General features: G+C 60.8%; 1 protein-coding gene across 15 annotated transcripts in view; it reads right to left on the reverse strand.

Annotated features, from left to right (window-relative positions):
• Positions 1 to 18,261, reverse strand: part of CAMTA1 (calmodulin binding transcription activator 1) — an 821,619-nt gene that overhangs the window by 84,320 nt on the left and 719,038 nt on the right. For all 15 annotated transcript variants that reach the window (XR_004276407.1, XR_004276406.1, XR_004276405.1 and 12 more), the window contains 2 exons: positions 6,825 to 6,965; positions 3,259 to 5,105 (listed from right to left, as the gene is read on the reverse strand). Coding sequence is in view for 7 of the 15 variants with exons in the window: in XM_032303260.1 (XP_032159151.1) it covers positions 3,259 to 5,105; positions 6,825 to 6,965 (1,988 nt within the window). In the remaining 8 variants the exon portion in view is untranslated. The remainder of the gene's footprint in view (positions 1 to 3,258; positions 5,106 to 6,824; positions 6,966 to 18,261) is intronic.

Raw genomic sequence — 18,261 nt, forward strand, 5'->3', positions numbered from 1 at the left:
GAGATAGCTCAGGCCCAGAGGCCGAAAACGAGAGGCCTGCTTCTTTCCCTCGGTAGCTGTGTGTCCTCAGCCAAGTGGCCCAACCTCTCTGGTGGCCCTTCCGGCCTTAACATTCCTTGGGGCTGATCCGTGGTTCCTTCGGGAGATTTGAGCTGTGGCAGGCCTGGGGCCCACAGGCTGAGGGCTGGGCGCCGGGCACAGGTGGAACCACAGGCCAGCTCAGGGCACGGCCCTCCCTGGATCCTGGGAAGCAGAAGAGCAGCGGCTTCAAAAAGCCACAGAAGGTTACCGTGCGAGAAGGAAGGAAACAAAACCGGGAGCCGCTGGCGGGAAGCTGGGGCGGCCTGAGGAACAAAGAACTGGAGAACAGCAGGGCCCTCTCCATGGAAACGGCTGCAGGATGCGCTCAGCACCCAGAGGTTGGGGGGCCGTTCCCATGGCAACGAGGGCCTGGCTGCTGTCAATCCATTGGTGACGGTGACGCAGGCCCCTGATGGCTCTAACTGCAGCTTCCCCCGCCTGCCGCCAACTGTCCCTGGAGGCAGATGACGCAGAGGGTTTGGGGGAGGGGAGGGGGCGGCAGACGCCATCTGAGGTCTGTGCCCTGGGAGCCCTGAGGTAAAGGACCCAGATTTCTGAGGCGCCCAGGGCAGATCCCCGGGCGCGGATATGCGTATGCGTGTGTGTGTGCGCGCGCGCGCACCCGTGCACATGTGTTGGGGGCCTGCTGCTGCTGCGGTGAAGAGGGGGAGAGAGCATCCGGGAAGTGGGAGGGAGGACACGCCCCAAAGAGACAGCAAGGTGACCCGGCCTTCGCGGAGGGGATTTTAGGGCCCAGATCGCTTAGCTCAAGAAGCGTGACTTGGGCCTGGGTGACTTGCTACGGGTGTTGCTGTGGATCATGTTCGGCAGAGCGTGGCTAGAACTGAGCTCTTGGCACCGTTGGCAAGGAGGGCAAGGGGCAAACGTGCCAGCCAGGGGGCTGTGAGGGGGCGAGAAGTGTCTCTGGATGGGGAACCCAGGACGGGATGGCCCTTGCTGCTGGACGGGGAGGAGGAAGTGGCAGGTCAGAGCCCATGGGGCCTCTACAGAGGCCTCACCGTGTGGCCATCGGGCTCCAAAGGGACCAGCTGGGTGGCATCTGTGCATTTTCCAAATCAAATTGAAATTGAGTTGCTTTTGTTTCCTGGAAGCATCAAGGGCTTCTGGAAAACCAGGGCTGGACGCTCCCTCTCAGAGGAGCCCAGACCCACGTTCTTTCCTGCTCCCGTGCTGCCCTCACGTGGCAGGCTGCTGAACTGACTTTCCCGGAGGTACAGTTTGGGGACCTGCCGGTACTGGGGTACAGAACAGGGGACCAGGTCGGCTAATAGCCCCTTGTCAGTGCCCCCAAGCCCATGAAGGCCAGATGGCGGGCCTGGACCCCTGTCGGGGGGCCAGTGTGCACAGCCCAAGGCTGGGGAAAGCCGGCTCCTCTCCTGGGCCTCCAGTTCCCACAGGACTCAGGCTCTGGGGCGCCTCCAAGGGTCCTGAGAACCAAACCTCCCAGGCCTAGGCCATGCCTCTCAGCCATTTGCAGGAAACGGAGGCCCAAGGAGCCAGGTCTCCCAGCTGACCTCTCGCTAGGCCCCCTCCCTGTTCCTTTGAGTTGCTTTCTCAGCCCTGGGTGGGGGGGCAGGCAGCTGGGCTGAGCTGACCTGTCACTTGGGGTGGAGGGGGACACACCGTGGGTGCTATGGGGATGCCACTGAGCTCAGGATGGCTGACACGGTCAACCCGAGCCACACCACGGGTAGGCCTGGTCAGAATCTTCCAGAGTCTTGGGGAAGGAGCCATGGAGATGGATGGAAGGGGCGGCTGCTGCCCAAGTACTTTACTCGGTCCTTAACAACCAGCCAGTGAGATGAGACCCAAGAAAGGCAGCTAGTCACCTTGCCCCGGGTCACCAGCTAGTAAGGGTGGGCGCACACTGTCTGGCCCCAGCCCCATGCTCCTCAGCACGCAGGGTGATGGCCTCTGGATACCCACTAAACACGCTGCACAGGGAGAGAGTGCGGGGCAGGAGCGGCTCTGTCCGGACCCCCACCGTCTTTCCAGGACCCCCGGAACGGAGCCTGGGCTGCTGGCTGAGCTGATGCGCCACCTTCCTGAGAGCTGGGGACATTGGTGCCGGATTTTATTTGTGCTTTGCCATAAAAGAAAGAGCAAAGGGAGTAATGAGCCTTCCGGTCAGAGTTGTAACCGTGAGGCCCACAGTCCAGGTGACTTCCCCAAGGTTGTTAGCGGTCAACCCGTGAGAAGGAGGGACAGGAAACTGCTCAGTGGGCCTCAGTGGCCCAGCCATGGCAGCGGGGCGGGGGAGGGATGCCCGTGGGCCTCAAGCTGTGGCAACCATGGGACAATAAACAATATTCCCTGATTCCTTATTACAGACAAATATTTTACCAAACATTCCTGGTACTACATCTTGCCCTGAGGAGGAGACTCTTGCCACTTTTTAAGCGAGGAAACTGAGTCACAGAGAGATGAAGTCACAGCAGAACCCGACTGATGCCCCAGAGTCAGGGAACATGTGCCCCAGGAAAGCTCAGGCCACTCTGTCCCCTTCCAATGGCTTCTACCTCAGAGTAAAAGGCAAGGTTTCGTCTTTCCACTCCCCGCCATGGGGGCAAGACCTGCATTTTCCGGGGCCCCGGGGTTAAGGAAAACCGGAGGTGGGGGCGGGGAGGCCACAGGCGGGACATCCCGGGTCATGGAGCGTGCCTTTGATTTTACAGAGGCCGGGTTTACTCGCAAAACTTTCATGGATGGCTCTCCGAACGCCAGGCCCTTCCTCACAGAGTGGATGGGAATTCGCTTATGTTCTGATGCACTGAGTAAAGCAAATCAAGAATAATGGATATGGACGGCCTGTGGTGGTGATTTCTGAATTTGTTTTGTTTAGTTTTAGCAGCCCTAGGACATTAAAAAATAATAATAAAAATAAATAGATAGAAAACCGAGCAAAACTCAGGTGGGACGTTAATACATGAGAAGCCAGGCTCTGGCAGGAGTGGGGAGGACCACCGGCCCCCTGGAGACCCGGGACTTTCCAGCTTCCGTGAAGTCTGGGAACCACGGCTGGAGAAAGGCGGCGGGGACAGAGGAAAGGGACAGTTCTGTCTGCAGGGTCCAGAGCTTCCTCCAAAGGGCAGCCCCATGCACACCGGCCTCCCTGCGCCTGCCTGCGCCGTGCACTGGCGGGCCGCAGCAGCTTACCTCCGGGTACGACCACTCCGGGGAGTAGTCGGTCACCATGAACACCCGTGCGCTCGGCTGCAGCATCCCCAGCGCGCCCTGCGCGGGGCTGGCGGAGACCACCTCGGCCACGTGCATGTAGGCCATGGTGCCGGCCCCGCCCTCGGCTCCGCTCAGCTGCAGGCTCCCCTGCTGGGGGCTGCAGCAGGGGATGCACATCTCCGCCTGGGCGAAGGGTGCACGGGCCCCGTCTTCCGACTGGGAGAGCGCCGCGCCGTCCCCCGCCACCAGCTGGTGCCCATAGATGGTGCCGCTGCCCCCCTCCACAGAGATGAAGTCATTGATCAGGTCGGAGAACTGGTTGCTGAAGGAGATGTCAAAGTGGTCCAGGCTGAGCTCCATGTTGGAGGCGTTGCCCAGGCCAGGCTGGGCCACGGGGTAGAGGCCCTGCACCACGTTGCCCGGGAGGACGGGGACCCCACCGGCGCCGCGGATCACCCCCGTGTTCTCGGGCTGCAGGTAGTGCTCGGAGCTACAGGCCTGCAGCTCTCCAGACTTGATCAGGCCCTCGCCCCCTTCGGCAACCTGCGAGGTCTCCATGGTGACCTCCCCTTCGGCAGCCATGGCCTGGAAGTTGGCCTGGAACTGCAGGAGGTGGAGGGAGGAGGCCGACTCGATCCTCGTCTCCACGCGGCCGCTGCAGGAGCTGGTTTGCGACGAGGCCTCCGTTTTCACCGTGGGCATCACGAAGGAGCCCCCGGAGTCGCTCAGGCTGCCGTGGGCGTTCTGCTCGAGGGGGAGGGGCTTGCCGGCGTCCTGCAGGAAGAAGCTCGGGGACGGGGTCTGGTGCACGTGGGGGCTGTGGCCCGTCTGGCTGAAGCTGGACGTGTAGTCCTTGTTGGAGTCTATCGCGCTGAAGTCCATCTGCTCCAGCGTGGTGCTGGGGCTCAGGCCGCCGCCCGACGGCAGGAGGCTGGAGCCGGCGGTCAGGGTGAGGGAGCTGGACGCCGCGGCCGCCGCCGAGGACGAGTACGCTTCTTTGGCCATCTGCTGCTCGAAGGAGGTGTCCTCGGTCTTAATCTCCTTGGTGAGGACGGTGGTGAAGCCGAAGCCCCTGTCCACTGGCGGCGAGTGCCGCACGTTGGTGCTGACCATCTCCGCCTTCAGGCCTCCGCCCCCGTACGTCTGGCCCTGCTTTGGGTTATTGAGGAAACAGTCGGGGTCAAAGTTCATGGTGGTCTCTGGAATCTTCCGGCCGCCATCGAGGGTGGTGGAGAGGACCAGCTCTTCGGACACGTTGGTGGGCAGCATCGACAGGCTCTCCGAGCTGCCCGTGGTGGGGAAGGCGAACTTGTGGCCGTCGGAACTCACGGCCAGGACGAGGCCCTGAGAGGCGTCGGGCGAGAGGAGGTGGTGATTGGGGCCGGTGGTGGGGGACATGGTGTACACAGCCTCGTTGGTGACCTCAGACATAAACACCGTGGCGCTCTGGGACAAGCTGCCCATCACGGAGGCCACGGCCATGCTGGACACGCCGGTGACCACGGGGCTGTCCGCCATGTCCGGGTCGCTGTTGAGCCCGCTGCTGATGGACACGGGGGAGCTCTGCGTCGTGTCGGGCACCTCCACCTGGTTGGTGGAGGAGACCTCCGTGCTGTTCTGGTGCAGGAGCACGGGCTTGGCCACCTTGCCGTTCCTCTTCTCGCGGCTCGAGCCCTTGCCGTGGCTGTGCTCGTGCTTGCCCTCGGACACGTCGTTGTGCTGCACCTCCGCGTGACTCCCGTACCCCCCTGTCCGCGGCTCGACCTTCGGCGAGATGATACGGTGTTTGGCACTGTTGCACTTGTGGTGCCCACTGCTGCCCGCGCCTGTGGAGATCAGAGGCACACCACGCACACGTGCGAGCGCACACGCACACACACGCACACACACATGCGCGCATGAAGAGAGCGTCAGAGCCGCGGCCGTGACGGACCCTGTCTCTGGGCAGCCGGGGCCTGGCCGAGCCTAGCCTGGGAGCCCAGGCAGCCCGCTGACCCCCGGGGCAGGCGCGTACCCCATGCTCGGGCTCACCGACCCCAATCCCTGGGCCTCTCACATGCTCCACGGAGCCATCCTCCAGACTGGGGTGGGGGGGCTCTTTCCTTGGGGTGCCTTTACTATTACTAACGATACTGATAGTAGCGCCTCAGGAGATGGGTCATGGGGAAGGAGAAGGTGGGGAGTCCGCTGTCCTCCGGGAAAACCCTTTCCACCTTCAGAGACAGGCACCATTTACTGAAACAGCTCTTGCTGGCCAGGGAGGGGAGGGGGAGCTCAGCCCAGAGGGGTGGCCGTGTCCCTCTCCCCTCCCCCAACTTTCCATGCCTGTTCAGACTGCACAGAGCGTTTTGGAGGGCAGGGGTTGGAGAGTAATGTTCTCTCTCTGGATTAGCTCTCAGGCACCAGGACCAGATTGGGTTCTAGGCTTTGCTCCAGAGGCAGAAAGGTATCTGCCCCTCTCCTCCGTCTGGCCAGCCCGAGCCTGTCCTTAACTCTGTGGGTCAAAATCCCTACAAGACCCAAGCAAAGACAGAGCCCTAAACCCCAGCCCAGTGGCAGAGAGGGAGAAAGCCCTAGGCCAAGGGCTTCTGAACTCTGGCCAGTCTCCGCAGGGCTTTCTGCACACGAGGCCAGGTCGGCTCTTCTCTTTTCTCTCCCCTCTGCCATTGTTTTCATTCCACACGAGGAGGGTCGCTTCACTTCTGATAAAAGGGTGAATTCTCCCCCCGAGCCTATTATGGCCTCGCCACCATAATTCCTAAATGCATGAAGCCTTGCGGAGAAGTGACATGACCGTCTAATGGAAAATGTGTAATTAAGGCGGACGAGGAGGTGGAGAACGCGTATTTCTAAAAGCAAATACCGTCATCGGAAAAGCAGACACGTGAGGACAGGGAGGGTGGGACACTCTATTCTTGGAGGAGACCGAGGATAAAGAAGGATTAGCCTGAGTGGGCCCACTGACTCCGGGCTGACCTCCCTGAAACGCGCACCTCAGCCCTGTGCCCGGGCACCCGGGCTTCCTGTGGACGATACCCAAGATGGGACCTGGAGAGTCCCTGCCGTGTGTAGGCGAGGCCTGGAGCCCCAGCCCTAGGCTCTCCCCATCTCCGCTGCCCCCATCCCTAGAGGGAGCTGTCTCTCTGGAAACGGCTTCTCCTGCCCCAAGTGGGCTTCTCCACCAGCACCACGGGCCAGAATGAGGGTGAGTCTGTCCCCGGTGCTGTCCCGCCCTGTCCCCTGGCTCCTGGCCAACCCCACTGGGCTCACTGGACAGCAAGGCTACCTGTGGAGGAGAGCCACACCAGCTCTCTGGCAGAGCCCCTTCCCTGCCCGCAGGGGGCGCTGCCCACCCAAGCTGCCCGCCTGCCCACTCCCCGCCCGCAGGGGGCGCTGCTCACCCAAGCTGCCCGCCTGCCCACTCCCCGCCCGCAGGGGGCGCTGCCCACCCAAGCTGCCCGCCTGCCCACTCCCCGCCCGCAGGGGGCGCTGCCCACCCAAGCTGCCCGCCTGCCCACTCCCCGCCCGCAGGGGGCGCTGCTCACCCAAGCTGCCCGTGCAGAGGCAGTTGTGGGTCCGAGGCTGTGGCTTGGTCTGGTGGCTGTCGAGGATCTGCTGCACCAGCTGCTCCACGGAGAAGCCTGAGCTGCTGTTTCCATTGCTGCAGGTCCACTTGATGCCGTGGACTATGGGGAGAGAGAGGCAGAGGGGAGGTCAGAGGTCACCTGGTGCAGGGGCAGGGCCTGGGGGTGGGGGAGCTGAGACCTGGGTCTTCCCAGAGCATGGCTCCCCCTCTGCTGGGAGGCTGGCTCTGGGGGGGGGGGCGATGCACATGGTTGGGGAGGGAGGTCAGAGGACGGAGCAGGGCAGGCTGCCCCCTCCGCAGGAGCTCCGTGCTCTTCCACTGCCGCCTCCTCCCTTCCCTGCAGTGCAGCCTGGGGAGAGGACGGCCTAGAGATTTGCTTCTGTTTTCCTGGAGTCCAAGTGCACGAAAGCGGCTCTTCCAGGGGCTCTGGAGTGGAGGAAAGGGGAGCCGGGACAGGAAGGAGAGGCGGCAGGCCCCTGAGGCCCCCTACCCTGCCCAGACTGTAGGTAGGGGAGATTTGGAGAGGAGACAGAGGCTGTGTGCCCGGGGTGGAGGCCCAGCCCTGGAGGGGAGCTTCTGGGGAATGAAGGGCCCACATGACCCGGACAGTCGATGCCCACTGATGCCCCTGCATGGCCGACCCCGGGACCTCCGCTGTCCCTGCTGATGGGGCGGATCCACAGATCGGCTGAGGGTGGGCTCCCCAGCTGCCCGCAGGACCGCGGCTGAAAGTCTAGAATAAACTGACTTGCCCACGGGGCCTGGGGGCTGATGGGTGTCTTGCCCACTCGTTCATGGTCCTCCGCCGGAGCTGCCCCGCGGGCTCGCCAGGCATGCGGCCCAGCCCAGCTCTCTGGAGGCTCTAGGGGGCCGGTTCCAGGGACAGGGAGGGCCTAGCCCTGGGGCTGGGGGCCAGTGCCCAGGGCTCTAGGAGGGACCCAGCTTGCTATGAAACGGATGGTGGGACCAGGTGGTCTGGGAAGAGAAGCAGGGCGAGGACACGCCGGGGAGAGGCCAGTGGCTTTGCCAACGCAAGGACAGTTTCCTTTGTCCTCTGGAGGAGCTTCTCTCACGCGGCCTCCAGGGAAAGACTGTCACCACGCCCCACGCCTGCCCTCCCTCTGTGAGGCTCCAGGGGGCGGCCGCCCAGGGAGACGGTCCACACGGCCGGGAGGAGCTGGGTCAGATTCACATCTGGACGGGAGGCCAGGTTTCGGTGTGAGTTTGGGCAAGTCACTAAACTCGCCTGTGAAACAGCAATAGAACAGCCTCCGCCTCACAGGGCAGCCAGCAGGAGAGGCCGACCCCTGCCTTGACCTTCGTGTGTTCGCCCCAAAGAACAGCTGCTGTCCTGACGGTCCCTGGGGTGACGGGCGTGAGCAGGCGCAATGCCGGCCTCACCCCAGGGCCTGCCCAGTGCTGGCGGGGCTGGGCTTGGGGAAGGAGGCTGCTTGCTGGGACAGCCCCCGGTGGTTCTGCCTTGGAACCCTGCGGAGAGCGCTCCTCGGCCATCACTCCTGGTCACCTCCTTTATGTAGGACTTCAGTGCTTTTTCAGAGGAACCCCCTCTTGCTGGGTGCGATGCGCTGGGAGTCCCGGCGGGTGCTGCTTCCTTCCTTCTTCCTTCGGGCACATCGGCCCCAGGTGTTGGCCCCTTCCTGGTGAGGCTGGTGGCCCTGGTCCCGGAGTGTCCTGGCATCTGGAGCATCATCACGAGGGGATGGGGCGTGGCTGCTGAGCGGCTCCTGTCCCCGAGCTGGCTGAGCTACCTGGGTGGGAAGTCGTGTCTGCCTCTTCAGATCGCTGTACAAGGGGCCTGGGCAGAGGGGGGCGGGGCAGTTTGCAGACCACCTTCTCCCACCTTGGGATCCCTCAGGGAGCTCTCTGGCGGCCCGAGAGGACATCAGCATTCCCGCTGGCTCAGGCCCCACCTTGTCCTCGGCCTCCAAAAGGCAAGGCCCAGGCCAGGGTCTGCAGATCTCAGTACTGCTGCGGAGCCCTTTTCTCAAATGAACCTCCACCTGGAAACCCCAGATGGAAGATGGATAAGACAGAAGGGGCCTGGTCAAGGCAGGAGTGAAGGCCAGGTCCGCTCGGCTGACCTCTCCTGGACTCCTCATTTTGTAGAGGAGGAAGCAGAGCCTGGGGGGAGGGGGCAGGGCTTGCGGACCCCTCCCCTTGCTCCGCGCAGCTGCACCAGTCGATGGTGTGTCCCAGCCCCTGCTCTGGGGTGGTGCCAGGCTTTTTTTTTTTAAAAGCTTCCCAGGAGTTCCTCATGGGCAGTCCAGATGGTGAACACACAGCTCTGTCCTAAGCCTGAATTCTGCAGGTCACTGCCAGTCTGGGAGCCCACTGCTGCCGCTCCTTCCTACAGGGACTCTGAGCAGGTTCCACTTGCAAAGACAGACCAAGGCGTTCTCAGGAAAACCCCCACCTGGCTGTGAGCTTGGCTCTCTGGAGAGACGAGCAGTGGGCCTCCCCACAGGGCAGCCCACCTCCGGCTTCTGGCCCCAGGGCCACCCCTTGCCCGGAGGTCTGGGTCTTGCGGGTGGGTGGGCTGTTGAATCCCTCGAGCGGCAGGAGTCCTCTGGCCTTCAGGACCGGAGCCCCTCCCTCTCTGCCGCGGCCCTCTCCAGTCCCCCTCCCCGGCCCTGCCGAGCGGAGCCGGGGCTCGCTAACTGCATTCCTTCTGCCTCGTGCTCTCCTCTTTTCTGTTGTGAAGGTTACAAAATGAAAACCCAGTGAAGGGTGACAGATTGCAAGCAGAGAACTTCTGGTTGCTTAATGCAAATTACCTACTGTCTTGGCACATTCGATATGCAGATCATGTCCCTCCCCTCCGGTGGGGGCGGGGAGAGAAGCCCCCTCCTCCTCCGAGCTGGGGAGTTGTCGGTTCTGAATATCAAATACTATCAAGACGGCTTTTAACATGTCATGCTCTGCTTCCCGACACGTAATGAATCAGCGGGAAAGGAGATTTCTATGGGAAAAGAGTGTTTTATGCAGGGAAGGTTAGTAAACACGTGCACCGGCCGGCTGTCCCCTGTCCGCCCCTCACCCCAACCTTGGCAAAGTGAGCGAAAGGGAAACTGCATTAAAAATACACTTGGTTCAATGTAAGGTCATGACCTGGGGGTGGGGGGGGGGGGTTGTGGGATGGGGGTGAGTGTGAGGGAAGCACAGAAAGAGAAAAGGGAATTCCTGGAAAAATAGCCTGCTGGTGGCTCTGGGTCACGTTTGTCCCCTCTCTTCGCTAGGTCTTGGTGGGAGGCACTGGGCTCCTAATTCCCAGGCCATAGTCAGCCTCCTCAAATGGGAGGAGCCAGCTTTGGCAAATCCCAGGAAGGGGGACCTCCTGGGACCCTGGGCAGTGGTCCCAGGAAGGCTGGGCAGGGTCAGGTATCACAGGGGGAGAAGGCAGGTGTGGGTGGGCCAAGCCCGTTTCCCCACAGGCCGGTGCAGTCCGGGGGTTCCCAGGAGAACCCCACCTTCCACTGGAACCCGGGGTACGCAGGTGCTCCTGTGGACCCCCCAGCACTCCCGCTGCTGTCCTGTCCCCTCCCCACGACTCTGGCTGGGGCACCCAGAGCATTCCTGACAGGAGGACTGACCAGCAGAGCAGGGTTGGGGTGCCTGTCGCAGGAAACCCCATCCCACTCCTGCGCTGACCTGGCCCGTATGCGACACTTACCCTAATTACCACCTGCAAGGAGGCAGCTATAATGCCACTAATATGAATAATCAAAACGGAATCAATGACAACAGCATGTGGGCCATGCTTTGGAGAGTGTCTTCTGATGAACAATTTACCCAAGAGGCGGCCAACCACTGGGAAGAGAGTCACTGGGCTCTGGAAGAGGGGGCTGGGGACGGGGAGGGGGCGGTGCGGTTGCTGCCGCCTGGGGCTGGGTTCTGGTTGCTCCTGCCCAGCCGTGTGGTGGTTGGGGGGAGCTTTGGCGAGGCAGGGTAGGCCTGAGCCCGGGTGAACTTCCCTGTCACCCCCTGAATGGACAGGACTGTGTCCCCCCAAATTCTTAGGTTGAAGCCCTACCCCTAGGAGACCGTGTCTGGAGACAGGGCTTTTCAGGAGGCGCCAGGTTAAAGGACATCCTAGGTTGGGGCCCTGATGCAACAGGGCTCGTGTGCTTGTGAGCAGAGTAAGGGGCACGGGGAGTGTGTGTGTGTGCACACGGGGATTCGTTCCATGGTTGAAATTCCCTGGTCTGGGCTCTCCTGGCGTGGCAGCCCAGGCAGACTCTGCTTCCCCCCTCCTCTGGTTTACTGGCTGGCACCCTCGGGGCCCCCGGGACAGAGCCACCCGTCCCACACTTGGTGTGCGTGCATTCTAGAGGCCCTGAGATCAGGGACGTTCTGGAACCCAGCACAGTGCTGGGTTCTTTATGTGTCGACTACATCACAAATGTTATCTGTCCCCTCTGGAACCTCGACAGTGGACAGGGCATTGGGCAGTGGTTCTCAGACTGGGGTCCCAGAAGCAATATAACGCCTGGGATCTTGCTAGAAACACACATCCCCACACCTTACCCAGACCCACCGAGTAAGAAATTCTGTCCGTAGGCCTCAGATCTGGGTCCTAAAAAACCCTCCAGGAGATCTGATGTTACTTCAAGTGTGAGACCGCCCCCCCCCCCATCCAGACATTATGTCTCTAAACCCTCCACAATCCCTGAGGAAGCATTATCGTCTCATTTTATTCACTGAGGACTAAGGCAGGAAAGTTAGTGACCCGCCCACAGTCACATAGCAGGTGAGTAGGGGTGGGAGGGGTTGCAGGGTCCCGCTGTCTGCCAGGGCCTCCCCGGCCTACACCCCTCCAGGGACAGAGGAAGGGCTGGAAGGTTCATTCGTGGGCGCAGGAGGGCGAGCTCTCCCACAGGAGAGCGAGAGTTACCTGCTCTCGCAGCAGGACTCACTTCACCGCCGAGGGACCGGCTGTCTGATTTCCTGGGTGGTGACCGTGCAGGGGACCCCGGAACCTGGGGCTAGGCTGGGGGCTGTCAGCCCCCAGCCCATCCTGACCATGGAGGGTGCCAGCGGCCTCAGAAGGGCCAAGAGAGCAGCCAGGCAGGGCCACCGACCCAGGGCGGGAAGTGGGAGGCAGGGCTCGCCACGGAAGACCGGACGCCGGCCAGACAGGGAGGAAGACTCGTCCTGGTTCCACACCTGGGCTGCCGGGGTCCCCCGGGGCTGCTTGGCCTCAGTCCTCTCGGCACACTGGGGCGTGCTTAGGAGAAATTTCTACAAAAGACGGGAGCTCAGAGAAAGCCTCCTCCCAGAGAAGGTGGGGTTTGCGGGGGGCAGGGTTTCGGTCTGAGACAAGGCTCCCTTGCCTGGCCTTCCAGTCATTGGGGGTGGGGTGGGGAGGGGACCCACTGAGTCAGAGACCGCGTGCCTGCAGAAGCCACAAATGTCCGTTCTCGCCGTGGCTGCCCCAAGCAGCGGTGGAGCTTAGGGCAGGGGAGGGTGAGATTCCTCACCTCAGTGTCCCACTAGCTGTATGGGAAGAGCCGGGGGAGGGGGGCCCGGGCTGGGGGGACGCGCTGCCTGAGGTCAGGGGTGCGCCTCTGCCGCTGTTTTCCTCGCGCACATGTGATCTCAGGAGGGTCTTCGATTTCTCTTGGCCTCACTTTGCTCACGTGTAAAATGGGTGCCTCACCCGACTGCATGTTCCCCAAGGGACTTTAGGGACGGAGAGGGGGCCCACCCCCAGGATTCTGATTTGATGGTGTCCACAGGAGCTCTGAGGCACACCAGGGCTCAGGACGTGGAGCCAGACCCCCTTTCTGTTCTGAAACTTCGTGCCTGGAACCGTTTGGAGAGGAGCTGGACAGAGTCGGAAAGGAGAGCTTGGCAAGCTCCCCACCCCGCCCCACTGCGGCTCTGGAGGGCTGGTGAGAGCCTGCCCCTCTCTGCTCTGCAGGGCAGAAACTTCTAGAGGTGTGACAGGGCATGCTGGCGGGAGCTTGGGTCATTACAGCAACCACACAGTCCGTGCCTGCTGGAACTGGCGTTTGGCTTTCTCTGCACCGAAGAGATTTCTCGGCGCTGAGGCAAGCAGGTGACACGGGGGATGTTGGTGACGAAGATGATCAGTCCGCCCCCCGCACTGAACACAAGGCCAGTGGGGACAGGGCGGGTCCCTTCCTCCTTCCTCATCAGCCTGGATTCATCCAGGACTCCTGCCCAGGTCTTCAACATGACTATAAATAGGGTGGCCATGTGACCTGGCAGACGGGTCCCCTTGGGAGACCGACGGGGGCTCTGGGATCACCTGGCTGCATGATGGTATGAACTGGGGAGCTCCCGGGCAACCCTGGACCTGTGGGTCCCCTTCCTAGGAGCCACGTGACAGGGGCAGCTGGAGGGGGCCCGCCAACCGCCTCTTGCGTGAATGAGTCCGTTTGGATCCTGCGTGTTGTTGACACTAAGGCTGTCTCCATGGCAACAAGGTCAATGGGAACCAACCGCCACTAGTCTCATCTTGACTGTGTTCTTGTTGACTGGAATAAAGACCCTGCTTCTGATTGCTGGGTTCAACTAGATACAATTCTCATTAGATTTGACTCCTTGTATCTAGACACCCACATGCCATTCTGTTTCCCCCACTGTGTCCTCAGCTCTGTTCTCCTATGGGCCCCAAGGACAACATTTCCAGAAATCTCATCTGGAGGAGTGTGGTGGGGACAGAAGGGTGTGTGTGCCAAGGGCCGAGGGTCACAAGTATGGGGTCCCCAAGGAGCTTGTAGTTCCTGGTTCTGGAAGTCTGGGGTTGTGGGACATCATCATGGTGGGAAGCACCTTTTTCCAATGGTAGACACTGTTGTGTGTGGAGAAAGGTCGAGGGCCTGAGAATGGAACACGTTTTGCAGGTGGAAGGGGCCTGGGGCCTGGCGGGTGAAGGGCAGGGAGGGGACCGTCCGGGCTGTCCAGGCCATATCGGGACGGCTCCCTGCGCCGGGCGCCTGGCCTCCCACTAGGGTCCCAGTGACACACGAGGCTACCTCTGCTGGGTGTTTTCCTGCTAGGCGGGCCCAGGAGGCGACATTGTGGGATCAGTCGGATGGAGGCTCTCAGAATCTTCTCCTGATCTGCTAAGTGGCATGGTTGCTGAGGCAGGGAACGCTTTGTGCCCTCCTCGGACAAGCGTGAATGTGCCTGGAGCTCTGGCTGGCTAATGTTGGAAGCTCAGCTGGCCGGCAGAGAAGCTCCAGCCGTTATCCCATATCCGGGGAGCCACGTGGGCTCTGGAATCTTCTCCCCTGTTCAAGCTTCATGGCAGACCATGTCCCGAGGCCCTGCTCAGCGGCAGAGATGGCATGAGGGACCCTCTGACTGAGCAGCCCTGCCAGGCTCCTGGCAGGGGTCAGGGGACCACGTGGGACTCTGAACTGTTGCCATCTCGTTTCTTTTGAGCCTCTGGGCTTGTAAGGATGTTGGAATCAGTGCCTCCTCTTGGGGTCTGGAGGGGGTACCTCCATGCTGGGAGGCAGGCGGCACTGAGGTGGCTTTCTCTTGGCTCCTAACTGTGTGCACCAGAACCTTCAATATTCAAAGAGAAGCTGAAAATCTGCAGATTTTAATATTGGCAACGAATCCAAAGTCTTGCACTGAGCAAGTCCCCGTCAGCTCTGGGTGGCAGTTGGGCACGGGGTGTGGGTGGGGCCCCCGTGGCGTCCACCGCCGCCGCCTGGGGATGCACTCCACCGGAGCTCATCGGATTAGGGGGATGGGTGAGACAGAGAGGGGCACTCTGGAACAGCCGGGGGTGGGAGGTGCCCAAGCAGCCAGGGAGAGACAGGAAACCTAAAGAAGCATTTCTCTTTCAGTTTTCCTACTTGGGAGCCAGATCCGCCAAATACAATTTAGCCTGAGGGAGCCCATTTGCAAAGCAAGTCTGGTCCTGCGAGCAGAAAAGGAAACCAACTGGTCTCTGATGCCCACGGTCTGCTGTCCTCTGGTCAGGGTGGGAGGAGCCAAGAAGGCGCACTGGCAGAAACTGAGGACATAAGGGGACCCACTCTGCCTGCTCCCTGTGCTGGCAGCCCCCCCACCACCCACAGGGATAAGCGAAACAGGCAGGAAAATCTTCTCAGGGCCCTTCGGTACTGTCTTCACCTCCCCCCACCGTGATGCCACATGTGGACCCAGGCAGGGAGCAGGGCAGAACCTCCTGGCTCTCTCGCGTTCCAGCCACTGCTGAGTGCCTCTGTTCTTAGGGGCAGCACTGCTGTCCTGGACCGGGGGCCTGCCATGGGGACAGATGGGCTCCTGCTCACGGCGTACAGCGTTGCTCACGAGTTCAAATCAATAATGTCTGTAAGACCCTATTGTGTGCCTGCCTCTAACGTAAGACTTTTAACCCAAGGAAACTTCTAGGGTAGCATATCCTAGCCCAGAGTCTATGGGAAGACTTCACAGGGCCACTTACATCCTCGATTCTTGGTGCTTCCCTCCCGAGACGTGGATGGGAGAACCATCTGATGCTCAAAGAGGCCTGGGGCCCTAGAAGAGTGGCAACCCTGATCTCCACAACACGGGTGGTAGTGGCCCTCTTGCCGAGGCCTGATCTGGGCTGGGATCTTTCAGAAAGCATGAGAATCTTACCCAAACCTGTGGAATCAGACAGCATCAGGGGCTGGTGGCTGACGGCCCGGGAGCCTGCCTTTGATCAATCTGCCCAGGCTGTTTCAGTGACTGCTGCTCCTGGCACTGAGCCAGTGTCTCTGCCCAGCCTTCTTGGGCCTCGGAGCATTGGATGGGGAGCCCCAGATGCCCCTGAGCCCCAGCGGCAGCCAGCCTGGCCATGACCAAATTCGTTCCTGACTCACCTGGTCCCTTGTTCCTATCCTGGGTGTAACTTCAGAGAAGGGGATGCTGGAAAGTGCTTCCAAGTGAACCTTTCTCACCAGAAAGAAAGCCTCCAACCCTTTCTTACAACAGATGCCCCTTCCCCAGGCTGCCCCCCCCCCATCTTAGTGTTCCTGCCGGCAGCTATGTGGGGGCAACGCCTTTGTGACTTTGCTAACTGCCTCTTACTGCCCACAGACTCTGGCCAAGACTTGGGAGACGCCTTCCTTGTCAGGGTGGCACCGCCAGCCCCTTAGTCTAGCAGCAGCCGGCTGCTGTCTGATCAGGAGAGACGGAGTCAGAGAGGAAAGGCAGTAGATGTGTCTTTCCCCGGGGCCGCCTTCTGCTTGTTCCAGCCCCAGCCCGAGCCCAATGCTCCAGAATCACAGAGCAGGCCCCTGAGGGCTCCCGCCACATCCCAGATCCCAGGTCCACAGCCAGGGGTGGCCCAGTGCTCCACGTCCCCAGGCTGCTTGTGGACCCAGGCCTGGGAGACAGTCTGGCTCCTGCAGAGCTCGCACCTCGGAGCGCGCTGCGGCTGCCGGCCGCCAGGTGGCGCTAATCGACCAGGAACGGGATTCCGTGCGGGGCCAGAAAGGAAAGCCTTTGTTGATTTTACTTCTTGATATTCTATAATCACCAGGATTACAATCTAAGCAAAAAAGCAAAACAAATAAACACCGCCCCCTTACTGGATCTTTGGTCTTTGTCTGCAAAATTATGAGACAACAGACGCACTGACTATATAAGCCAGCCTTGGGTGCTGCGCAGTCTGGGCAGCTCAGACAGGTGGAGAACGGGCTGGGGCTCTGGACACCGAGGGTCCCCTTGGCTTCAGGCGCGGGTGGCTGAGGAGCTCCTGGGAGACATGCGTGCCTGCTGCTGAGCCCGCTCCCCTCCAGCCTCTCTGCCACATCAGCTACTTCCAGCAGCATAGGGTTCCCTGTCTCCAGGCACCCTGGACTTAACTACACGTGTGGGTGCAGGCCCGGGGACCAGCCAGGCTCCCCAGCCAGCCCTCCTGTTTTCCCACCCACAGGTCTCGGGACCTGGAAAGGCAGTCCGAGTACAGCCAAGCCCAGAGGGGGTTGATCTCTGGGGTGATCTCTTGGGCCAAGGAGGGGCACCTCTAGGGCATCTCTGGGGGTGATGCATGGTGATCTCTGGGGCCGCGGAGGTTTGCAGGAAGGCCTGAACTCACTTGGCAATGCAGAGCCTCCTGGCCAGCCAGCGTGCTCCAAGAGGATCCCCTGGGTGGGACAGCTGGGCACGATCCCTTTCCGGGAAGGGCTGTGAACACAGCTTAAAATTCATGCCCTCAGCCCTCACTGTGGATGCCATCCTCTTGTCTCCTGCTAGCTGGAAAGTGGCTGGCATGCCTGTCCCCTCCCAGGCTGCCAAGGAACGGGGCCAGGCAGAAAGCCACGGATGCTCAGAGGAGGGGATTCCTCCAAGGGCTCCATCTGACTTCCTGCAGACCCCAGTAGAGCCAAGAGTGGAAGGTCCAGGGCACAGTGGTTCAGAGCCACTGTGGTTCTGGGCAGCCAAGCATCACTGAGCATGTTTCGCAGCAGCAGCACTGCAGCACAGAGCTCCTTGGCATTCTTCTCCACTCAAAGTTGACCGGGGATGATAGGGTCCCACCTGCCCGGTCCCTTGCTCCCACTGTGGTGGTTTGCTGGTCCAAAGCTGGGGCTCTCAGACCAGCTGTACTGGAACAGACCCCAGAATTTCCAGGATGAGACATACTGAGCTGTAGATCACATTCACTTGAATTCTCTAAACTCCAACCCTCAGATGGGGCCTGAGACAATCATTCTCAGGCCTTGCCCTAAGGCAAGTGATTCTCAGTTGAGACCCCACAGGGACATCCCAGGCTGAGCTCAGTTCCATTCAGCTCTGGATGACTCACACGCTGAACCTTATTCCCCACAGTGTGTTAAGATGGCAGTGCTTAGCACAAGACTACACTTCCCAGACTCCTTTGCAAACAAGGGTAACCATATTACCAAACTCTGGCCCATTACACAGGAGTGGAAGTGTTGTGTACAACCTCTGGGCCCTGTTCTTGAAAGGAAGCAGCTTGCCCTCCACTTTGTCTTCCCTGCTTCCCACTGGCTGGAACACAGTTACAACGGTAGGAGCTGGACCAGCCATCCTGTAGCACAGACAAGAGAGTGGCACTCCAGGGACGGCAGAGTCGCCAGCTGCAAGGAGCCCAGGGGGCTGATCCCCAACGCTCTGCGGCTGCCACGTCAACCCCGAGCTGCTGTGTGAGCATCAAATATCCTCTTTGATGAAAGTCACTGTTGTTTTGGTCTCTGCCACACCTGCACGGTATTCTAACTGCCACGGAAGGGTTTGCAAAAGATAGGGAGCATCTTCGGAAACACACTGGGAATTGCTACTAGATATCTTAATTTTTCCCTGTCTATCTTTTTAAAAAATTTGTAAGAGGCATCCCTCAGACGGCAGATTGAAGGGAAGCCCCCGTGAGACCCAATGGCACAACTGCGAGCATCAAGGTA

Source organism: Mustela erminea, chromosome 10 (genome assembly GCF_009829155.1).
Source record: "Mustela erminea isolate mMusErm1 chromosome 10, mMusErm1.Pri, whole genome shotgun sequence".
Classification (NCBI taxonomy): Eukaryota; Metazoa; Chordata; class Mammalia; order Carnivora; family Mustelidae; genus Mustela; species Mustela erminea.